This window comes from Trichosurus vulpecula, chromosome 1 (genome assembly GCF_011100635.1).
Source record: "Trichosurus vulpecula isolate mTriVul1 chromosome 1, mTriVul1.pri, whole genome shotgun sequence".
NCBI lineage: Eukaryota > Metazoa > Chordata > Mammalia > Diprotodontia > Phalangeridae > Trichosurus > Trichosurus vulpecula.
In genome coordinates this window covers 275,271,648-275,295,801 of record NC_050573.1, presented here as the reverse complement: position 1 = coordinate 275,295,801, position 24,154 = coordinate 275,271,648, and the positions used below count along the sequence as shown (strand labels likewise).

General features: G+C 37.2%; 1 protein-coding gene across 1 annotated transcript in view; it reads left to right on the top strand.

Annotated features, from left to right (window-relative positions):
• CA8 (carbonic anhydrase 8) overlaps window positions 1–24,154 on the top strand; it is a 161,150-nt gene that overhangs the window by 63,863 nt on the left and 73,133 nt on the right. Inside the window, exon 4 of the mRNA XM_036765137.1 lies at window positions 22,540–22,635. Coding sequence (XP_036621032.1) covers window positions 22,540–22,635 — 96 coding nt within the window. The remainder of the gene's footprint in view (window positions 1–22,539; window positions 22,636–24,154) is intronic.

Here is a 24,154-nt window from a genome sequence, read left to right as displayed (position 1 = left end):
AATGTCAACATAGTGAAGACTGCATTTTCATAGAAGTCAACTTAGAAAGACTATAGGGGGTGAGAGTAAACACTGGGGTGCTGGTGGTCAACAGATGCTAAATGACCTTAAGGAAGATAAGGATGGAGAGAAGGTTGTTGGATTTGGAAGTTAGAAGGATATTGGTGATGTTTTGATGAAGGAATTCCGGAAGAGTCATAGGAACATAAGCCAGCTCAAAAGGAATTGAGGAATTAGTGGTGAAGAAATGGAGTCAGTGAATACAGACTATGTTTTCAAGAAATTTAATAGTAAGTATTTAGAGAGGGAGAGAGAACACTGTAGCTCAGGGGGAACAGGGTCAAGAGAAGGTCTTTGATGCTGGAGACAAAGGGGAAGGGAAGCATATGACAGAGGGGATAATCAAGCAAATTCCCAGAGATGCAAGGGGAATTAGAATCAAAGGCATAGGTGGAAGAGTTAGTTAGCTTCATTAAGGAGGATAACTCTTTCCTTTTGTGAGACAGAAGGAAAGGAGATAAGGAAAAATAAAGGGAGAAATAAATTTAGAGGCTTTGAGGAAGAGGGAACCTCAATCTTCTCAGTTAATAGATGTCAAAGTCACTTGTTAAAAATATAGGGAGTTAGGGGGGATTGGGAGCTTTGGCAGTGTGGAAAATATTTGAAACAGAATAATAACTTAATGAAATTGTTAATCAGAAGAAAGGGCCCAGCTGAGACTAGAAGAATGTGGTGTAATGGAGTTTTGGTACATTCCCAGATCACCTACAAAGGAGTTGAGGGAGTTGCCTATATGCAAGGTGCTTGAGGAACTACCTCTGGGAGAGAGGAGAATGGGCAAATGCATGGACATTCTGCATTGGCTTACAATGTGGTCGGGAGGAGCCTTTTCCCACTGTCTGTGTAGTTGAAACTTGTCTGCATCTTTAAAGATACCTGACAGAGTATAGTGAGTCTCTTTTTGGTACTATAAGAGCGAAGGACTCTATTCCCAGCATCTGATGTGCAGTATATGATGGCTACCACTCCTTTTCATTGGTCCATTGAGAAATGGGTTTGGGGTTTTCTTGTTTCATTTGTCCTTTTCAGTTCTAGGTCTTAGGAGTAGAGCTTCCTCCTAGGAACTTGAGGCATGTGGATCTTGGTGTCCAGGATTCCAGGCTAGATATTGTGGCCAGCCTAGCAGAGAAGTCCTGTGGCTTTGGACTTGAACTTAGTAGGACTAATTTCTTATAGAAACTGAAAAAAAAGAACATTGGAAAAACAACTGGAAATTGAAAAAGCAACAGTGATTCCAAATCTTAAGCTATGAACCCAATCACCCTCCTTTTTCCAGAGATGAGGGTAATATATGTTGGGGATTATGCTCCCAGGGAGTTGGGGTGAAATATTTGGAGATTCCTTCTATGTTTTGAAGTAAATATTCCTTTGTACAACTATTCAAAAAGGAGGGGACAGAGTTAGTGGGGACTATGAGCCAATTGCGGGCTGCTGGAGAACCTTGGAAATATGACAATGTTAACAGACCTAGCCTTCAGAAAATAGGACCAGAATTAGCCCATGTTACATATATATTTGTAGTGGACTGAATTATCACAATTTTGTGATTTGTTTTTGTGAGGCTTCCTCCAAGGAGTGAGAATAGGGGAAGAATAAAGTGTAGTAAAGTTTTCCTGGCATTACAACTATCAAGATACAAGCAGCAAAAAGACAGTGGAAAGGGACTCCAGGGTAAAGGTGAGTGTACTATTAAAGTGGATAACTGTAGACTGGTAGGAAGGTAAATGAAGGCAGAAATTGGGGGACAGACTGGAAACACAAGGAAGAGTTGAGGAGTTGGAGCTAAGATGAGTATGAAGAGTATGATGAGTATGAAAAGAAATATGATGAGTATGAAGTAGACTTGAGCACATATAGAAGTTAGCAAAGGAGGTTTTGATCAAAGAGGGAAATTTCAGAGTTTGCTTTTAAGAATGTTTTAACTTGAAATGATAGTGTATGTCAAAATTGACATATCTGATAGGTAGTTGAAAATAGAGAACTGAGGCTTAAGACAGAGGATGGCTGGAAGCAAAGATTTGAAGTCACTGATATTTTTTTTTCAATTTCCAGTGTTCTTTGGGGTGCTTTACTATCATACTATTTATGTTAATAAAGAAACTTCTCATTAATTTTTAATATAGCTTACTGTTAAGCTGACATGAAATCCTCAGACTTATTTTTTTTCTTAATGAAAAATAAATGATCATAAGGCTAGAGGTATAGTTCCAGTTTCATAACTTTATGAAATTTGTCCATTGTTCTGAGTTAAGAACATTAGGATTAATGTCTGTCAGGTATTAATGATATGTCTTCCTAATGAGCTGCAGAGAATCACAATTTGTGAATCTCTACAGCAATATTTCAGTCAAAAAAGTCTTTCTTCAAAAGATTTATGTGGAAATTTTAATGATGTAATAAGATTGTTTAATGTGAAAGAATGGCAGCTATTTTAAGAAAAATTAATAGTGAATGTCAATTCAAGACATGGAGGTAATTTGATTGTTATTTTTTATGAAGCGTATGTTCATAATGAAGTTTGGGGGAAGACTGTGAACCTCACCTAGAGTAGGTGGCAGCAAGCCAAAACCTTTGTCATGAGAGAAAGGTAAGCAGGAGCTATCTCAGGGTCAATGTGACTGCCAATTTTTAAATGGAATGAATCTCTATTTTGCCTCCCATTTTCCCCCACTGCCCTTGTCAGCTACATTGGGTACCTTAAGAAAAATACAAGTTTAAACAGATTATAATCTGTTGTATAAGAACATTTAATTTGAGTAATTTTCTATTTATTTAATTGGAATAATATCTACTCTTTTCTACTACAGTGGAGTATTGTGGATGAAAATCAGATCTGTATTCAGTGTTGAGTTGTGTCCAACTCTTCATGACCCTGTGAGGAAACTGAGGCAAAAAGGGTTAAATGAGTTGCCCAGGGTCAAACAACTGGTAAGCACCTGAGCTCAGATTTGAACTCAGGAAGATGAGTCATTCTCAGTCTTGGCATGGCACTCAATCCACTGTACCATCTAGCTATTATCAGATAATATAGTTAAAAATACTCCATTAAGTATCAGAGCCTGAACTCAAATCCAGATCTTCTGACTCCAAATCTATGCCTTATCCCAACTATCCCATGTTACTTCTTTAAAAAGTTAGCAAATTTATGAATCAGGGTTCTGCATATACTTTTGTGAAAGTGGTTTGTTAACTTAATTAAGGCCTTAGACCATGCTTGCTGGTATTGATAGGGACAGGAAAGTGTTCACTAATTATAAAACAAAATGTTTGCAACCATATAGTCAATATGCAGATAAATAGTAAAGTGTATGTTTTGTGCTTCCATTTATTATGTGCTTGTGGTCAGGAATAGATTCAATGAAAGAAGGCATAAATTAAGCAAATAAATTATTAATCTTGACAGAGGGATTCTGGTAAACAACTCAAACCCCGATTAACAAATTTGCTAGTTATTTCCTGTCATGGACTTGAGTCTATAGATTGATACATATACACTGATTGTTAGCTAATTTTTGAAGTACAGTTATCTTCAGAGGGAAAAGAATGCTGATTGAAGCATATAGCTGCTTAAATGTAGTCATTCCATTTACAAGAAAAATGAAAAAAGATTACCATGCTCACTCTCTTATATGATCAGTGCTATACAGAGGCAAAGTTGAGACTCATGGGAACACCATTTACAGAGCCTTTAGGAGTTGGGGGTTGTTTTACCAATTTAAATGCTCTTTCATAATCAATATTAAACTGCAGTAGTGCCAGTATAAATCAACATCTCCCTGATTTGTTTTCTAGGTCAATAGTTTTTGCTATGAGATGTCTTCAATTTTCTAATATTTTTTCTTTTTGCCTTTTGACTTTGTTTTCGTATTTCTTGTTTTCTAATGGAGTCATTGGCTTGTGTTCAGTCAATTCTGATTTTCATGGAGTTTGTTGCTTGGGCAAGGTTTCATATCTCTTATACCAAGCTGTTAATTCCCCCTTTCTCCCATAACTATCATTTCTTCTCCATTTTTTTGATCTAGTACTCTCATTTCATTGGTAAAATTGTTTTTAATGCTTTTTTCAATTATTGCTTGAATTCTTTCAATAATTTTAGTTGAAATTGTGCCCAACCTGTGGTTTTGTTTGCTTATTTTTAAGGCTTTGCTTGTAGATGTTTTGGAGTCATTATTTTTTTCTGGGTTTGTGTTTTGAACATCGCTATCACCTTAGTAACTTTTTATGGTGGGATTCCTTTTTATTTGTTTGTTTTGTCCATCCCTCCAGCCTTGAGACTTGATGTTATGACCAGGTTCTGTGTACTTCTGTAGGGAAGGTTTGGGCTGGTCCTGTTGCTGCTTTCTTGGTTTGTTGAGTATTGTGTTATTCCAGGATCTCAAGGAAAGTTCAGGCTCAGGATGCTCAAGCTTTCAGTGCTTCCTAAGTGGTTGGATCCAAGTCTGTTTGCTGCTCTTCTGGTTGGAGCTCTGCAAGTTCCTTTCTAGCCTTTCTAGTCTTCTTCCACTCCACTTCCTTTCACATCTTCCTTTGTTTGTACTTAGTTATTTACACATTGTACCCCCTGTTAGGATGTAAAGTCCTTGAGGGCAGAGATTGTTTTTTTCTCCCTTTTTAGGCCCAGCACTCATTTTTTTTGTTGCCCTTTTTTGGTATCAGAAAGGTCTGAGTTGTTTTCTCCCATGCTTTTGGCATCTTGCCCTCCTTCAGACACCTTGACTAGCAATCCCTCAGTGCTTTCACAGTTGTTTTTCCTCCAGCATGCAAATCCTCAATCTTCACGTGTCTGTATCTGTCTGTACAATGCAAACAAGGAGGGAATTGTTCTCTCAAAGTTTCACTGCTACAGAGGCACAATAGTTATAGGAGGAAAATAGATGCCAACAGGGAACAGCATAGGAATGTGGCCCCCCTGCCCTTTTAATTTCATGAGCAGCACAAAGTGTACACCACCATCAAAGGCTCACCACTACTTAGGTCTCAGACTTCTATAGAGTTTTGAGACAAAAAATTGACATGGCACTAAGAGGAGACTGCTGGAATACCAGTGGGGGTTGTGTGAACCCCCGAAATGTGGGTATTCTCTCAATTGCCCAATAAAGAATGAGGAATGAGAAGTAGGGAGCCAGGAAACTGAACTCAAATTGTGCTGGGTGGGTGTTGGGGACACCTGGTCTACCAGGTGTCGAGTCTCAGCATAAATGCAGTCCTGGGGATTGGGAGCCTAACCAGTCAAATTGAGTTTCAATGGTTCAAAAATCTGAAATGCAATGAAATTGAATATATACACTTACACACAGATGGGTAGTTATCTCTCATATAGACCTAAATCTCACTAATTGTTAGATAGATACATGTCTATACATCCGTTCATATATATGTACATATGTATATATATATATATAAAGCTAATGTTATCTATAATCTATCTATCTATATGCATCTGTGAGATTATATATGTACATACATATAGGTATACCTATGTCTATCTTTCTATCTGTCTATCTATCGATCTATCAGATCAATACATATACTTAGGTGATCTTCAGGTAATAGATACATACACAGCCTACCCCTGTGTTTGTCCTCAAAACCTTGTCATTTTAATAGTATTTGTCAGAGCTTGTGGATCATTGAAATATACAGATTACCCAGAGAGAGTTCTATACCATGATTATCTAACATTCATTTTTAGTTTTCAAAATTCACTTCCATAAGATTTTGAGTTTTAAATTTTCTCCCCCTCTCTCTCCTCCCCACTCCCCAAGACAGCATGCAATCTGATATAGGCTGTACTTATGCATTCATATTAAACATTTTCACATTAGTCATGATGTAAAAAAGTATTAGAAATAATGGGAGGATCCATGAGAAAGAAGAAACAAAATAAAATAACAAAAGAAAAGGAGAGCAAATAGTATGCTTCCACCTGTATTCAGACTCCAAAGTTCTTTATCTGGATGTAGATAGCATTTTCCATCATGAGTCTTTTGGAGTTATCTCAGATCCTTGCATTGCTGAGAAGAGCTAAATCTAACAAAGTTAATAATCATGCAATGTGATTGTTACTGTGTACAATATTCTCCTGGTTCTCCTCATTTCACTCAGCATCAGTTCATACAAGTCTTTCCAAGTTTTTTCTGAAGTCTGCCTGCTCATCATTTGTTATAGCACAATAGTATTCTGTTATGCTTATATACTACAACTTTTTCAGTCATTTCCACGATTGATAGACATCCCTTCAATTTTGAGTTCTGTGCTACCACAAAAAGAGCTGCTATAAATATTTATGTACATGTAGGTCTTTATCCCATTTTAATGATCTCTTTAGGATAAAGACCTAGAATTAGTATGGCTGGGTCAAAGGGTATGCACAGTTTTATAGCCCTTTGGGCATAGTTACAAATTGCTCTCCAGAATGGGTGGATCAGTTCACAACTCCACCAACAATGCATTAGTGTTCCAATTTTCCCACATCTCCAACATTTGTCACCTTCCTTTTAGGTTAGCCAATCTGATAGGTGTGATATGGTACCTCAGAGTTGTTTTGATTTGTATTTTTTCTAATCAATAATGATTTAGAGCATTTTTTTGTTATGACTATAGATAGCTTTAATTTCTTTATCTGAAAACTGCCTGTTCATATCCTTTGACCATATATCATATGGGGAATGACTTGTATTCTTATAAATTTAACTCAGTTTCCTATATATTTGAGAAATGAGGCCTTCATCAGAAGCACTGGCTGTTAAAATTGTTTCCCAGCTTTCTGCTTTCCTTCTAGTCTTGGTTGCATTGGCTTTGTTTGTGCAAAAACTTTTCAATTTAATATAATCAAAATCATCAGTTTTGCATTTCATAATGTTTTCTCTTATTTGGTTATAAATTCTTCTATTCTCCATAGATCTGGCAGGTAAACTGTTCCTTGCTCTACTAGTTGGCTTATAGTATCAGTCTTTATATCTAAATCGTGTCCCCATTTTGATTTTATCTTGTAAGGTGTAAGATGTTGGTCTATGCCTAGTTTCTGCCATACTATTTTCCAGTGGTCCCAGCAGTTTTGTTGAATAGTGAGTTCCTATCCCAGAAGCTGGAGTCTTTGGATTTATCAAATAGTAGATTACTATAGTCATTGACTGTTGTATCTTGCATGCCTAACCTATTCCACTGATCCACCACTCTATTTCTTAGTCAAGCAAGTAGTTTTGATGATTGCTGCTTTATAATACAATTTAAGATCTGGTGCAGCTAGGCCAGTGGAGTTCCCTGGTAATGCTTAGCATTTTAACTGGCAAATATGAAGTATTGTTAAAAATGTTTCAGGCCAGAAAAGAATATCATTCTTGTGATGGTAGATTTTATAGATATTGCAGCTGAGATTATGTTTTAGAAACAGTTTAAATATAAAAAGTGATGTTTTGTTCTTAAAAAACAGTACCCTATTCCCTTGCTATTAGAATTAAAGAAAAATTCCTAGTTGAAGTTTGCATTCTACTGTCTGAAAACATTTCAGTCTCTAGAAATATTGACTTGTTGATTTAAAGCAATCAATTCTAATTCTTTGCTTACACGATTCTTACACTATGTTCACAGGAATAAAAGATGAGATTTGTCATTGTTCAGAGTATGAATTGATAGATTATGGGCTATTGTTTTCTTGAGGACATTGTCATGATGACTGTATTCATTGATAATTACATTCACTGGAACTTTACTGTTATACTGATTTGGCACAGCCTACAGCCTGACTTAATAGAGCTAGTTTATTCTAATCAGATTGTATGATGATAAGAGGACTGCAAGAGCTCCCTCCAGTGTCGAATTTAATACCTTAGAATTGGCATTGAAAAACTAAATCTTTGACAATTTTTATTTTCTTTAACATCTCCTGAATTGCCATGATAATTGAATTTGTAGTCATGATTTTTGGATTTAAATCTAATTTTGAAATGCTCAGCATTCTCAAGTTGTAAGAAACTATAGTTAGGAGACTAGAGTCATGAAAACAGCAAGCTAGATAAAAAGTTGGTCTATACCTACTCATATAATAACAATTTTGCAAAGCAGGTGAGTAGCTACAACTTGATTATGCAACAGTGAAATGATTTAGTTGTTTGTAGATGTTTTATCAGTGTGGAATGAGCAAGTGCAGCCCCTAGATAAACCTGAAAGCAGTCATACTTATGGAAGAAAAAAAATCCTCTGTAGTGTTATCTATCACCACTTCAAAGATAACATTTTATCACCAATGCTAGAAATATCCTCTTTTTGGAGGTTTACATTGGAATTCATTATCTCACAGTGTCATTAAAAAAGTCTACAAGCCTAACAATGACAACTTAACAATATTTTATTACCTCCCTGGCTAGTGCAAACAGTTTACTAGAATGTGAGCTTATGTTTGCAAATCTAACGCTAAAGCTACTCTATCAAAACTGATTTGAGGTATGCAGTTACACCGGTGCTCAGAGCACGTAAGTCCTTTTCCCTATGTCTAATCTTGGAGTTAAATTTCATTGACCATAACAGTTCCCTTCTCAAGAAGCTTCACACGCTTCCTATTGTTTCTGGATAAAATATAAACATCTCCTTTAAGTATTTGAAGCCTTTTACAATAAAGTTTGCAAGCATTTATTGGTTCACTTACTGTGTGCCTGCTGCTGGAAATACAAAGACAAAAGAGAAATAGTCCCTAATTTTAAGTAGTTTTTATTATAATGGTGGAAATGTAAACATACATACACACAGATATGTAATACTGTATATACATGTTCAGTGAGACCGAGGAGCTCCAAGGGACTCAGACTGACATTTCTGTTCCCCTGTCATCCAATACCCTTGCCCTTACCCCAGCAACATTTTTGCACTGGAAAAACAGGTACAGTTATCCCTTACATATCATGACTTTCCTCATTGCAGTTTCAATATATTGTAGGTCAGCATAAGAAATTAAATGGGATTTTGTTTGAGTTTTGTTGAAGCCACAGATGACACTCGAAGGCCAGCAGACAACACAGAAAAAGTTTGGAAACTCAGAAATGCATTTCATATATATATGTATATATGTGTATGTGTGTGTGTGTATACACATACACACACACATATTATTGTATACTATAAACATAAATTATCTTTTAATATCATAGTAATTCAGACCCCCTCTGGTATGAAATGAGGGCCAATAAAATTTATGCAGATTTTCCAGATCTCAGAGGCACCATGTCCTTAACTCCAGTGAGGTGGAAGGGATAACTGTATGACTCTTGACTATATGTACTCATCTGAAAACAGTGCAGATATAGAAGGAAATGACTGTTGCTTGAACAGTTGTTCCCGATTGTGTAAAACTGATGATTAGAATTGGAAGGAAGATTTGAGAGGGAAGAAATATGAGCTGATTTCTTTTTTGCTCTCATCTCCAAAAAGGCTCACTTAAAAAAAATTATACAACAGGAGGAATTTCAGTTTATATACATTATTTGTACAAACTCTTTAAATCTTTTTTAAAAAATTTATACAAACACATACAAGGCAGACACAAGAGGAAGGTATTAGAAAAAGCAAAGACTTCTTGTAGAAGGTGGTCTTTGAACTGATTTTGAAGAGAACCAGGGATTCCAAGAAGTATTTGGGAGTAGGGATAGCATGGGAGATAACCAGTCAAAGGGACAGAGACAGGAGATCTTCAGTCTGTGTCCATCCTATATTTTCAGCATTACTACACCCTGCACTCTTTTCTGCACTCTAAACTGTAAGTAAGCTGGCTTACTAGCTGTTTCTCATAAATTACTTTTCCCCTTTTACCTCTGTATATACTCAGAGGTTCCCAAACTTATTTGACCTATTGCCTTCTTTTAAAAAAATTACTCAGTGCTCCTCTGGAAATCTACTTTCTTTAACTCTTTAATATTTTTTAAAATTTGCATCATTTAAAAATAATAATTTTTGGGGGGGGTGGTGGAGACAAGATGGCAGAGTACAAGCAGGGACTTGTTTGAGCTCTCCCACAAACCCCTTTAAATACCTGTAAAAATGACTCTTAACAAATTCTAGAGCTATATAACCCACAAAAACAAAGAGTGAAACAAATTTACAGCCAAAGACAACCAGGAAAGTCAACAGGAAAGGTCTATTGCACTGGGCTGGGAGAGGACTACAGTCCAGCATGGGCCATGCCAGCCCAGACGAGTCTGGAGCAGGCTTTGGGGACTGAATCACTGGCACCTGTAGCAGTTTCCAGGCTTCTGAACCCACAAACACTGAAGACAACTTGGAAGGTCAGTGGGAAAGGTTGCTCTGGACCTGGGTGAGAGAGGAATATGGTCCAGCCCCAGCTCTGGGTTGGCAGAGGTGGTAGTAGTGGTGGCAGCAGTGGCAGCAGCTGCTGTTTCCAGAGTTCTTGACCCACAGACAGTGGGGGGAACGAGCAGATGATCAGAGGGGGATTGCAGGGATCTCTTTGCTGGCACAGAGTCAGGATTCTCTTGCTTTGCCCTGCTTGGATCTGGGTCGCAGTCTTTGGTGGCAGTCCTGAGGTGCTCTGGCATGGTGGAGCTTGTGGCTATGGTGGAGAGGGAATCTATCTTGCAGCTCTGGGGCAGAAAGAAGTGCTTGTGGTCACTCACAGACCACAGTACAGGCTAGGAAAGGAGTAAACACCTCTCCTTTGATCATATCACTTTGGAAAAACTGAAAATTTACAGGACCCTAGAAGAATCTCTGAAAATAGCTGCACAAAACCCCCAAAGTATACCCTCCACACCGGAAGCAGAGTCCTACCTTAACAAAGAGTTGAAAAGTCAAGTATTTGGCTGGGAAAATGAGCAAACAGTGTAAAAAAAAACTCAGACTATAGAATCTTACTTTGGTGAAAAAGAGAATCAAAACATATAACCAGAAGAAGACAACAAAGTCAAAGATCCTGCATCAAAAGCCTCCAAGAAAAACATGAATTGGTCTCAGGCCATGGAAAAGCTCAAAAAGGATTTTGAAAATCAAGTAAGAGAAGTAGAGAAAAAATTGGGATGGGAAATTAGATTGATGCAAGAAAATCATTAAAAAAGAGCCAATAGCTTGCTAAAGGAGACCCAAAAAATACTGAAGAAAATAACACCTTAAAAATATACTAATTCAAATGGCAAAAGAAGTCCAAAAAGCCAATAAGGAGAAGAATGCCTTAAAAAACAGAATTGGCCAAATGGAAAAGGAAATCCAAAAGATCACAGAAGAAAATAGTTCCTTAAAAATGAGAATGGAAAAAATAGAAGCTAATGACTCTATGAGAAATCAAGGAATTATGCAACAGAACCGAAAGAATGAAAAAATAGAAGACAATGTGAAATATCTCATTGGGAAAAACACTGACCTGGAAAATAGATCCAGGAGAGATAATTTAAAAATTATTGGACTACTTGAAAGCCATGATCCTAAAAAGGGCCTATACATCATCTTTCAAGAAATTATCAAGTAAAACTGCCCTGATATTCTAGAACTGGAGGGTAAAATAGAAATGGAAAGAATCCACTGATCACCTCCTGAAAGAGATCCTAAAAGGAAAACTCCTAGGAATATTGTAGCCAAACTCCAGAGTTCCTAGGTCAAGGAGAAAATATTGCAAGCAGCCAGAAAGAAACAATTCAAGTATTGTGGAAATACAATCAGGATAATACAAGATTTAGCAACTTCTACATCAAGGAACTGCAGTGCTTAGAATACGATATTCCAGAGGTCAAAGGAAATAGGATTAAAACCAAGAATCACCAACCCACCAATACTGAGTATAATCTTTCAGGGGGAAAAATGGAATTTCAATGAAATAGTGGACTTTCAAGCATTCTTGATGAAAAGACCAGAGTTGAATAGAAAATTTGACTTTCAAATACAAGACTCAAGAGGAGCATGAAAAGGTAAACAGGAAAGAGAAATCATAAGGGACTTATTAAATTTGAACTGTATACATTCCTACATGGAAACATAATATTTGTAACTCAGGAGATCTTTCTTAGTATTAGGGTAGTTGGAGGGAACATATATATGTATGTATGTATGTGTGTGTGTGTATGTATGCGCATATATATACATATATACACACATAGAGGGCACAGAGTAAGTCAAATATGAAGGGATGATCTCTAAAAAATAAAATCAAGGGATGAGAGAGAGGAATGTACTGGGGGGAAGGAGAAAGGGAGAGGTAGAATGGGGTAAATTATCTCTAATAAAAGAGGCATTGGAGGGAAAGAAGGGAGAGGTGAGATTGAATGAGTGAAACTTATTCTCATTGTGTTTGGCTTAAGGAGGGAAAAACATACACACTGAATTGGGTTGGAAATCTATATTACCCTACAGGAAAGCAGGGGGGAAGGGGTGTGATAGAATGGAGGGCAGATTGGGGAAGTGGGTCGTCAGGAGCAAACACATTTGAAAAGGAACAGGGTCAAAGGAGAGAATAGAATAAATGGGGGGATGGGATAGGATTGAGGGAAATGTAGTTAAGTCTTTCACAACATGAGTATTATGGAAGTGTTCCTATATCAAATTGTTTGCCTTCTCAATGAGGATGAGTGGGGAGTGAAGAAGGGAGAGAATTTGGAACTCAAAGTTTTAAAAATGAATGTTAAAAATTGCTTTACATGAAACTGGGAAATAAGATATGCAGACAATGGGGTATAGACATCTATCTCACCCTACAAGAAAGTAGGGGAGAAGGGGATAAGAGAGAAGGGGTGGGTGATAGAAGGGTAATCAGAATGCATGCTATCTTGGGGTGGGTGGAGAGGAGAGATGTGGTGAAAATTTGGAGCTCAATATTGTGGAAATGAATGTTGAAAACTAAAAATAAATTAATCAAATAAAAACAAAACAAAATAAAAATAATTTTTTTAAAAATGATGCATCTTAAATTTAATAATTTATTGTAAATTTGTGGGTTTTTTTCTTGTATTGAAATTTTGATGATGCAATATTGTATCACATGGTATAGTATTGTAAACAAGTCATACACACACATATTCCTGCTGGTGCATGCTGGATTTACCAACAATGTACACTATGGTCACTTGCCAACACTTGCTAATTAAGACCTGTCAGTGGACTTGACCACTGATCAGTCATAACTTGCATTTTGTATTTTTATTTGGAAAATAATGTAATCATTATGACTATAACTGTTACACAACAGATAAAACACATATGAATGGCTTTTCAAAATTTTCTTCTCTTCTTTTCTTATGCTTCTACTGCTCCTTTACCTTTGTTCAATGCCCCTCAATTGCACCCAAGGTTATTACCAGCGCCTTGATTGTTCCAGTGCTCCCCAGGGGGGTGGTATCACTCATTTTGGGAACTTATAATGCTCACGGCTAGAATTGCTCAGCTCAAATGTTTCCTCCCCCCTTGAACAGATCTTTCCTGATTCCTTGGTTATTAGTTCCCCCTTCCTATGAACTTATTTTGTATTAATTTTGTGAATATCATGTATTTACTTATCTGTGACCAAGCTTTATCCCTTCAGTAGTTAAGTTAACTAGTTAACTTAGTAACTAGTTAACCTAGTTGCAGCCAGGACCTTTCTCAGGTTCGTATTGGTATCCTTATTTCTTAGCATTGCGTCTGGCATATTGTAGGTGCTTAATAAATTTTTATTGATTAATTAAGCATCATATGGCATACCACTGAAGGGGAGGAAATTAGGTAACTGGGGAACATAAGAGGAGAGCCTGTCTTTTGCCTTTCTTTGTATCGCAGTGCTAGCACTGTGCCTGAAGCAAAGCAGGCAATTAATAAATATTAATGGACTAACTGGGTTGCTTGAGGTAATGAACATGTAGATTCATAGGTACTATCACATAGGAAAACATTCACTAAGGTTTAGAGAAAAAAAAGGGAGGAGCAGAATCTCTGCCAAGAAGTTTTAACACACATGCTAGAGGAGAGATCTGGGGCAACTAAGTGGTTCAATGGATAGAGCACTGTGCTTAGAATCAGGAAGACTCATCTTCATGAGTTCAAATCCAGCCTCAGACACATTAGCTGTGTGACCCTAGGCAAGGCACTTAATCCTATTTGCCTCAGTTTCCTCATCTGGAAAATGGACTGGAGAAAGAAATGGCAAACCACTGTGGTATCTTTGCCAAGAAAACTCCAAAAATGGAGTCACAAAGAGTCAGACATAAATGAAATGACTTCAAAACAACAGAAAGTATTCTGGAGGCATGTATACAAGATGTGACAGAGAACATCCTGATAACTTTTATCATATGATAGAAAACTTCCCCCAAAAGGTAGGAACAAAATGAACATTTTGAGGTACCTATGTTTGTGCCAGGTGCTGTGCTAAGTGCTTTAAAAGTATCTCATTTTGTCCTCACAACAGCCCTGGGACGTAAATGCTATTCATGATCCTCATTTTGTAGTTGAGGAAACTGAAACAAATTGGAGTAAGTGACTTGCTCAGGGTCACACAGAAAGAACATGTTAGGTCAAATTTGAACTCAGGTCTTCTCGACTCCAGGCCTAGTGCTCTATTCACTTTGCCACTTAGTTTTTTACAGTATGATAGCTACTAATCAATCACGCTTTTACATGACTATAAATGATATGCCTTAAGTAATCAAGAAAGCATTATCAAGGGGCAGCTAGGTCGCACAGTGGTCAGAGCACTGGCCCTGGAGTCAGGAGGACCTGAATCCAAATGTGGCCTCAGATACTTGATACTTTCTAGTTTTGTGACCCTGGGTAAGTCACACTTAATCTTGATTACCTTGCCAAAAAAAGAAAAAAAGAAAGCATTGCCAAAGTCATGACCAAGTAACTAAAGATCTTGGGGGTAAAGGTGGTATGTTAACCACTAGGGCATTAGAAGAGAAAGACAGACTTGGGAAATGAACACCTGGTATCTGAGAATGGGAGTGAATGATAGTCATAATAGACTAGGATGGAGTATTCCTGACAAGGACTGTCAACAATGTTTTTCTTGATGTTTTGCAAAAAATCAAAAGGGCTTTAAACAGAAAAGGACGTACATGGTGATGGTGGAGCCAAATACTATCAATATAGTATCACATATCCCATAGGTCAATGTAACAGCATATATATCATCAATCATGGATATGATAGTATTATACGATACAGTAGAGTTAGGTGAAGGGATCCAGGAACGAGGACAAAATATTGTTGAAAACTTTTTTATGATGACCAATATAGGCAGAAATGATATTCCAGTCAGAATTCTACAGATCATGTGGGCAGAAGGAAGTAGATGGGGAGTTCAGGAAATAGATCACAAACCTGGCTTAGGGGAATGCTATAGTAATGATAAAGAACTTCATTCCTGTGGACATCTGCTAGAATTTTTTATCTCTCTGTCAAATGCAAAGCAGTTAATACGCTATTAACTTGTCTTAATAATAATTTCTTTCTTCAAAAGGTGATGGAATCAATAAGAGGAAATTCTATTCTGAATCTGAGTCTCACAAATGAGGAGGAACTACTTGTTGGGTATAGAAATGATGGGGAATGGGCCATCTATGAGAATTTGTGATAGAGCAGAAGAAAGTGATACCTAGTTTGAAATTCACCTTTGGTTTCAGGAGAGCAAGGAAAGGTAGAAACAAAATGGCTGAAATTTTATAGGAGGGATGGAAAAGGCCTCAGTAATGAAGTTCTGAGAGAAAGGATTCAGACGAAGAGGAGAAGGAGGAGTTGTCTCAAGAGACTGAAGTGGATATATAGGGAAGTCAGCAACCTAAGTAGATTTTTGAAAGACTCATATAGAACATGGAAATAGGGCAGGTAATGGGGCATAAATATAAAATGTGGCACAATACTCTAATGACAGCACCAGGAATGCCAACATTTAGAATGAAATGAAGTTGGCAAAAAAGCTAATGAGAACTGAGGGTGCTTTTTAAAGCTTAATAATGGAAAAGAAATAGGACCACTGCTCAGAGTGAATGGGATGATGTTTAATGATGAAGGGGAGATGACAAAACAGCTCAACTCTAACTTTGCTTGCATTTTCCTCTGCCAAGTACAATGACCTCTAGGCTAGAGAAGAAAAAAAAACACAACTAATAGGGAATTGATGCCCTACATAATGAAGAGACAGACAGAGAACACCTACCTGCCCTTCCCAAGTTTAGGTCATCAGGCCCAGGTGAACTAAATTTTGGGGGCACTGAAAAAAATGGAAAAGATCATAGAGAACAGGAGAAGTATGGTAGAAATGGAGAAGAGCAAATGCTCTGATTTTATTTTTTTATTTTATCATTTTTATTTAATATTTGAGTTTTCAACATTGATTTCCACAAGATTTTGAGTTACAAATTTTCTCCCCATTTCTACCCTCCCCCCATTCTAAGATGGCATATATTCTGATTGCCTCATTCCCCAGTCAGCCCTCCCTTCTGTCACCCCACTCCCCCCCATCCCCTTTCCCCTTACTTTCGTGTAGGGCAGGATAGATTTCTATGCCCCATTCCCTATATATTTTGTTTCCCAGCTGTATGCAAAAGACAACTTTTTTTAAGCATCTGCTTTTAAAACTTTTGAGTTCCAAATTCTCTCCCCTCTTCCCTTCCCACCCACCTACCCTCCCTAGGAAGGCAAGCAATTCAACATAGAACACACATGTATCATTATGCAAAACACTTCCACAATGCTCATGTTGTGAAAGGCTAACTATATTTCCTTCCATCCTATCCTGTCCCCCTTTATTCAATTTTCTCCCTTGACCCTGTCGCTTTTCAAAAGTGTTTGCTTTTGATTACCTCCTCCCCTATCTGCCCTCCCTTCTATCATCCCCCCCCCTTTTTATCCCCTTCCCTTTACTTTCCTGTGGAGAAAGATACCCAATTGACTGTGTATGTTATTCCCTCCTCAAGTTGAATCTGATGAGAGTAAGATTCACTCATTCTCCCTCACCTGCCTCCTCTTCCCTTCCAACAGAACTGCTTTTTCTTGCCACTTTTATGTAAGATAATTTATCCCATTCTATCTCTTCCTTTCTCCTTCTCTCAATATATTCCTCTCTCACCCTTAAATTTATTTCATTTTTTTAGATATCATCCCTTCTTATTCAACTCATCCTGTGCCCTCTTTCTATATTCCCTTCAACTCCCCTAATACTGAGAAGGGTCTCATGAATTGCACACATCATCTTCCCATGTAGAAATGTAAACATAACAGCTCAACTTTAGTAAGTCCCTTATGATTTCTCTCTCTTGTTTACCATTTCATGCTTCTCTTGATTCTTGTGTTTGAAAGTCAAATTGTCTATTCAGCTCGGGTCTTTTCACTGAGAAAGCTTGAAAGTCCTCTATTTTATTGAAAATCCATATTTTGCCTTGGAGCATTATACTCAGCTTTTCTGGGTAGGTGATTCTTGGTTTTAATCCTAGCTCCATTGACCTCCGGAATATCACATTCCAAGCCCTTTGATCCCTTAATGTGGAAGCTGCTAGATCTTGCATTATCCTGATTGTGTTTCCACAATATTCAAATTGTTTCTTTCTGGCTGCTTGCAGTATTTTCTCCTTGACCTGGAGACTCTGGAATTTGGCAACAATATTCCTAGGAGTTTTCTTTTTGGGATCTTTTTCAAGAGGTGATTGGTGGATTCTTTCAATTTCTATTTTACCCTCTGGTTCTAGAATATCATGGCAGTTTTCCTTGATAATTTCTTGAAAGATGACATCTAGGCTCTTTCTTAGATCATGGCTTTAAATTCTCTCTCCTGGGTCTACTTTCCAGGTCAGTGGTTTTTCCAATGAGATATTTCTCATTGTCTTCCATTTTTTCATTCCTTTGGTTCTGTTTTATAATATCTTGATTTCTCATCAAGTCACTAGCTTCCACTTGCTCCAATCTAATTTTTAAGGTAGTATTTTCTTCAGTAGTCTTTTGGACCTCTTTTTCCATTTGGGTAATTCTGCCTTTCAAGGCATTCTTTTCCTCATTGGCTTTTTGGAGTTCTTTTGACATTTGGGTTAGTCTGTTCTTGAAGGTATTATTTTCTTCAGTATTTTTTTGGGTCTCCTTTAGCAAGTCCTTGACTTTTTTTTCATGGTTTTCTTGCATCACCCTCATTTCTTTTCCCAATTTTTCCTCTACTTCTCTTACTTGCCTTTCCAACTCCTTTTTGAGCTCTTCAATGGCCTGAGACCAATTCGTATTTTTCTTGGAGGCTTTTGATGTAGGCTCTTTGACTTTGTTGACTTCTTATGGCTGTATGTTTAGATCTTCTTTGTCACCAAAAAAGGAATCTAGAGTTTGAGTTTGAGTCTGAGTTTGAGTCTGAGTTCATTTTCAATGCCTGTTCATCTTCCCAGGCAACTACTTGACCCTTGAGCTTTTTGTCAGGATATGACTGCTTGTAGAGTAGAGAGTAATTTGTCCCAAGCTTTAGGGTAAGCACTGTTGTTTTCAGAGCTACTTCTACTCCACTGTCAGCCCAGGCTCTCTCACAACAGTGCTTCTCCTCCCTCAAGAACCACCAACCAGGACCGCAATACAGATCTAAGCAGGGCACAGCAAGAGCCCACAAAGCGCTCCTTCCACTACCGCTCTGATCCACTGCTAGATCCCTCCCACTGTGTGTGCCAGGGACTTGGGAAGCAGCTGATGCTGTAGCTCTGGAAGCAGCCTCAGGAGTTTCCTGCTGCTACCACCACCACTGCTGCACCACCTCTGCCACCCCCAGGGCTCTGAACTCGATCCCGCCTTCCCTCTAACCTGCTCTTTGGCGTTTGTGGGTTGAGAAGTCTGATAACTGCCATAGTTCAATGACTGATGGCCCCAATGCCTGTTCTGGCTGGCTGACTCTAGGTATGTTCTGTCCTGGCACAGCCCACCCTGGGCTGTGCTCTGCTCCCAGCACCATGTGATAGACCCTTCCCAGCAACCATTCAGGCTTTCCTGGGCTGGAGACCTGTTTCCCTCTGTCATTTTGTGGGTTCTGCAGGTCCAGAATTTGTTCAGAGCCATTTTTTACAGGAGTTTGGAGGGATTTGGGGGACAGCTTAAGGAAGTCCCTGCTTTCAAGCCACCATCTTGGCTCCCCCCAGCCCCACCAATGCCCTGATTTTAAAAAGAGGATTGGGGGAAGAAAAGAATGGGTTTGCATAATTTAAGTCAGTAAGCTTAGCTTTAATTCATTGTAAATTTCTAAAATGTATTATTAATGGAATGATTAGCATCTAGAAAAGGGAAAAAAATGAGCCAAAGGGTGTGCTTCATAAAGAATAGGTCATACCAAACTAAACATACTTCTTTTGTTGACAGGGTTACTAGACTAGTAGATAAGAGGAATGCTATATATGTAGTTTCCTCAGATTTTAGCAAAGCATGTGACAAAGTCTCCAATGATATTATTATAGAAAAGATGGAGATATGATTTAAATAATGGTATAGTTCGGCAGCTAGGTGGTGCAGTGGATAGAGTCATCCTGAGTTAAAATCTGGCCTCAGCACTTACTAGCAGTGTGACCCTAGACAAGTCACTTAACCCTGTTTGCCTCAGTTTCCTGATCTGGAGAAGGAAATGGCAAATTACTCCAGTATCTTTGCCAAGAGAACCCCAAATGGGATCACCAAGGGTCAGACATGACTGAAACGATTGAAAACAGCAGCAAAATATCACTTCCAAACTTATCAAATGCAGTATCAATTGTAAATGAAATCACTAGTGCTTCAGACCTCTATTCCTGACCCTGTGCTATTTAATAATTTTACCCATGAATTAGATAAAGAGTTAAGTAGTATTCTTATCAAATTTGCTGATGAGAGACACAGAGCTAGGAGAGAGATCTGGAGGACAACTGTGATTCACAAAGATCTTGATGGGCCAGAATATTTTGTGAAATCTAATAATTCAAAATGTATTAGTTCGCACCATCGACTTGGATTGGTCAATTAAATAGCTGGGTTGTTTGTTTGTTTGTTCTCTCCCACTGGGCTAGGAAAAGGGCAACAACAATTTGATTTGGTTGTCTTTATTGAATTTACAGCAGAGCTAATTGTACTCATTAAAATTTATTACTATAGCAACTTTTTCAAAAGTATTAATAATTTGCTGTTGCTTTTCTTTTATAAATAACTCTAAGGTTGCCATCTTGGAGTGGGGGGGAGGGTAGAAATGGGGAGAAAATTTGTAATTCACACTCTTGTGAAAACCAATGCTGAAAACTAAATATGTTAAATAAATAAATTAAATTAAAAAAACTCTAAGGTTTATCTCTCTGCCTGAATGAAATTGTCTAGGAGAGGGCACTCCTTTTTAGGAATAGATAACTCTAGGTTAGAATGGAATGATCGATATCTTTTTAAAATATTTAATTTATTTATTTTTAATTTTCAACATTCATTTCCATAACTTTTAAATTTTCTCCCTCTCCCTGCCCCCTCCCTCCCCAAGATGGCATGCAATCTGATATGGGCTGTACATAAACATTCCTACCCAACACATTTTCACATTAGTCATGTTGCATAGAAGAATTGGAATGAATGGGAGAAACCATAAGAAAGAAAACAAAATAAATCAAAAGAAAAAAGAGTCTGCTTCACTCTGCATTCTGACTCCATTGTTTTCTCTGGATGTGAATTGCATTTTCCATCATGAGTCCTTTGGAAAAGTTTTAGGTCCTTGAATTTCTGAGAAGGCCTAAGTCTATCAAAGGAATGATAGATATCTTATTAATCCAAGCCTTAAAAATTTGGTACATTTCCATTTAATTTTAAAAGAATATCTATCTTCAATACTTTGATGGATTTGTGATCTCATCGATTTGGGCAAGCTCTCCATGTATAATCTATCTACTTAAAAACATTCCTTTTTACAACTAATCAAGAAGGATTTATTAAGTACAGGATATAAGAAATATGGTTTGACAGTAGTTTGTGTGAAAACTGCTAGGGCTTTTAGTGGACTACAAGCTCACTAAGAGTTAACAGCATTGTGAAATGGCAGCTAAGGAAGGTAAAGGTAATCTTCAGCTGTATCATCTCTCACATGGGTGTTTGAAATAGCCTCCTAAAAGGTTTTCCTTCCTCTACTGTCTCCTCTTTCCCAAGTAATTCTTCATGGAGAGCCAAATTGATACTACTAAAGAACAAGTCTGACCATGTCCCTGCCCTGCTCCAGAAGCTTTAGTGGTTTCCTAGTTCCATCAGGAAAAAAATAAAGGCTCCTCTGTTTGGCATTTAAAGTCCTTTACAATCTAGTGCTAAACTTATCTATACAAATTAGCTTCGTTTTACTGCCCCTTATGCACTCTACATTCTGACCAAACTGGCCCTCTTGCCATTCTGTATTAATGCCAATACTTCTTCCACCTCTGTGACTTATATATAGGCTTCCCCTCATATGTTTAATGTTTTCCCTCCTTTTGCTTCTTGGAATCCTTAGCTCCCTTCAAAGATCATCTCAAGTCTCATCTCCTGTATGAAGCCTTTCAAAATCCCTTGTTTACTAATGATTCCCCTAAGATTACCTTGATATATTTTTTATTTACTTTTCTGTGTTCATTTTGTTTTCCCTACTGTCTGACCTAGTAAAATGTAACCTCTGTGATTCTTGAGGATAAGAACTATTTTATTTTTGCTTTTGTATTTTCAGTACAGTCCCTTTGACATAGTTGGTGTTCAAATAATGCTTAATTAATTGAATTGAATTACATTTAATCCTCAAGTGTGGCCTTTTGACTGACTCCAAACTTCACAGAACAAATCTCTTTAATAAAAAGATTTGTTCGATAAAACTTGGACTCAGTCAAAAGGCTGCACTCAAGCACCTAGAAGGCCACATGTGCCCTCGAGGCTGGCGGTTTCCCACCTCTGAGCTAAGACTACGAAGATGAGTCCCAGTTGTACTGTACCCAGCTCAGGCCACATGTAGACCAGGAATATTGTGTTCAGATCTCAGAACCACATTTTTGGAAGAACACTGATAAACTGAAGAGTGTCCAGAATAGGGTAGGTAAGACGGTTCAGGATCTCAAAAATATGTTGTATGGGAACTGGATGAAGGAACTGGAAATATCTTAGAGATGAGAAGTATTGGGAAGACATGATAGTTGTCTTTAAGTATCTGCATTGCTGCAATATGGAAGAAAGAATAGACTTATTCTATTTGGCCCCAGGGGGCAAAATTAGGAAAGAAGTTGCAATGAGGCAAATTTAAGTTGGATGTAAGGAAGAATTGCCTAATAATTTGAATTATTAAAAATGGAATGGACTTTCTCACCTTTGAAGTCTTTAAGGAGAATCTGGACAAACATTTGTTGGGCATGTTATACTGAAGAATCCTTTTGTATATAGGTTGGATTTATTTGGAACACCATGGTCCCCTTAAACTCTCAAATTTCTTGATTTTCTGATCTATGAAATGTAATGTATAAGGTATTCCAGAGTTTCTTTTCCTATTTACAAATTACATGTGAATTATATCTACCACTAACATCTTCTGTTTATGTCATTTATTTTCAGCTCCATCTTATCCACTGGAATTCCACCCTTTATAGCAGCATTGACGAGGCTGTGGGGAAAACACATGGAATAGCTATTATTGCTTTGTTTGTTCAGGTAAATGGTCTGCTATTAACATCATACAATATGATTTAGAGATGCCAAATGATATTTTTTAAATTGTTTGGAATTAGATTTGTATTTTGTAGTTTTATTAATTAAGCAGACAAACTCCTTGATACCTTAAATAGAAGTGTGTATCTTTGGAAATCAAGATGCACAAAACTGTATTCCTTAGTAGAAAAGACTTAACCTCTTTTAGAAAGAGAAATGATTCCTTCATAGTACTTCCTTTAGTTTACTATTCTGGAGGTACAAATATCCTGGAAAGTTAAAGTCTTAAGACAGTATTTATTTATAAGAAAGAAACCTTTAGGATGGCCTTAACCTTAGATTAACCATAGAATCTATGAAGTATCAATGCTATGACTTCTTAGTTAATTAGATTAAGCTAGAGAAAAACAAAAAAAAATAGAAAGCCCACTTTTAAAACTAAAAGCAGCAAGCCAGTTAGCCAGCATGTGATGTGAACAATTGCAATTTCAGCTCTTCTGTTTAGGGTTTGAAGAGATCCTAAAAGTTGATCTCTTTGGTTATTGCAGATGACCTAAGGCCCAGTAAGTTCACTTTCCAATAATTTATTTATTTATTTATTTTTGCTGTTGTTTTAATTAGTTCTCGTGATTCTGTCTAGGCTAGGAAAACCTGCAAGAATAATTTTGACTTGGCTGCCATTATTGAATTTCCAGCAGAGCCAATTGAATTGTATTTAGTTAAAAATTTATTACGATACAATTTTTTCAAAAGTATTAATAATTTGCTACTGCTTTTTAAAAAATAAATAACTCTAAGGTTTGTCTTTGGATGAAAGTGACACACCTTTTTATGAGCATATATCTCTAGGTTAGAATGGAATGAAAGATATCTCATAAATGTGTGCCTTAAAATTTTGGTACATTTCCATTTAATTTTAAAAGAGTATCTATCTTCAATACTTTGATGGATTTGTGATCTCATCGATTTGGGCAAGCTCTCCATGTATAATCTATCTACTTAAAAATATTACTCCCTTTTACAAGCAATCGAGAAGGATTTATTAAACAAGCATGTTAGAGCACAATGTTAGGTTCTATGGGGTATAAATAAAGTATGAAATATGGGCCTTGCTCTCAAGGAGCTTACAATCTCATTGGGGAATAAGACATACATATTTCAAACAGATTTGAAAGCAAGATATGACAGATTATATAATGACATATAAATAATGTGGTTTAGATTCCTAAATGTTAAAGAAGTCTAGGAATATGTTAGCTAGAATAGATAGGGAAGTTTTCATTCATCAGCACCTATGCTCTTATAAATGTGCCTATTTCTCTCATTTGTTGATTAAAATTGAATTAGCTCTATATTTATAAAAAAAACTATCTAAAGAATAATGAATACGTGACAATCCATCAAAGTCAGCTTGACTATTTACAGACTAATGATTCTATTTATAGGTTATATGAAGTTCTTGTTTCTCCTCTTTTTTTCCTGCTTGTCTTACTACTATTTTACTGTTAAAACTCCAGAGAGA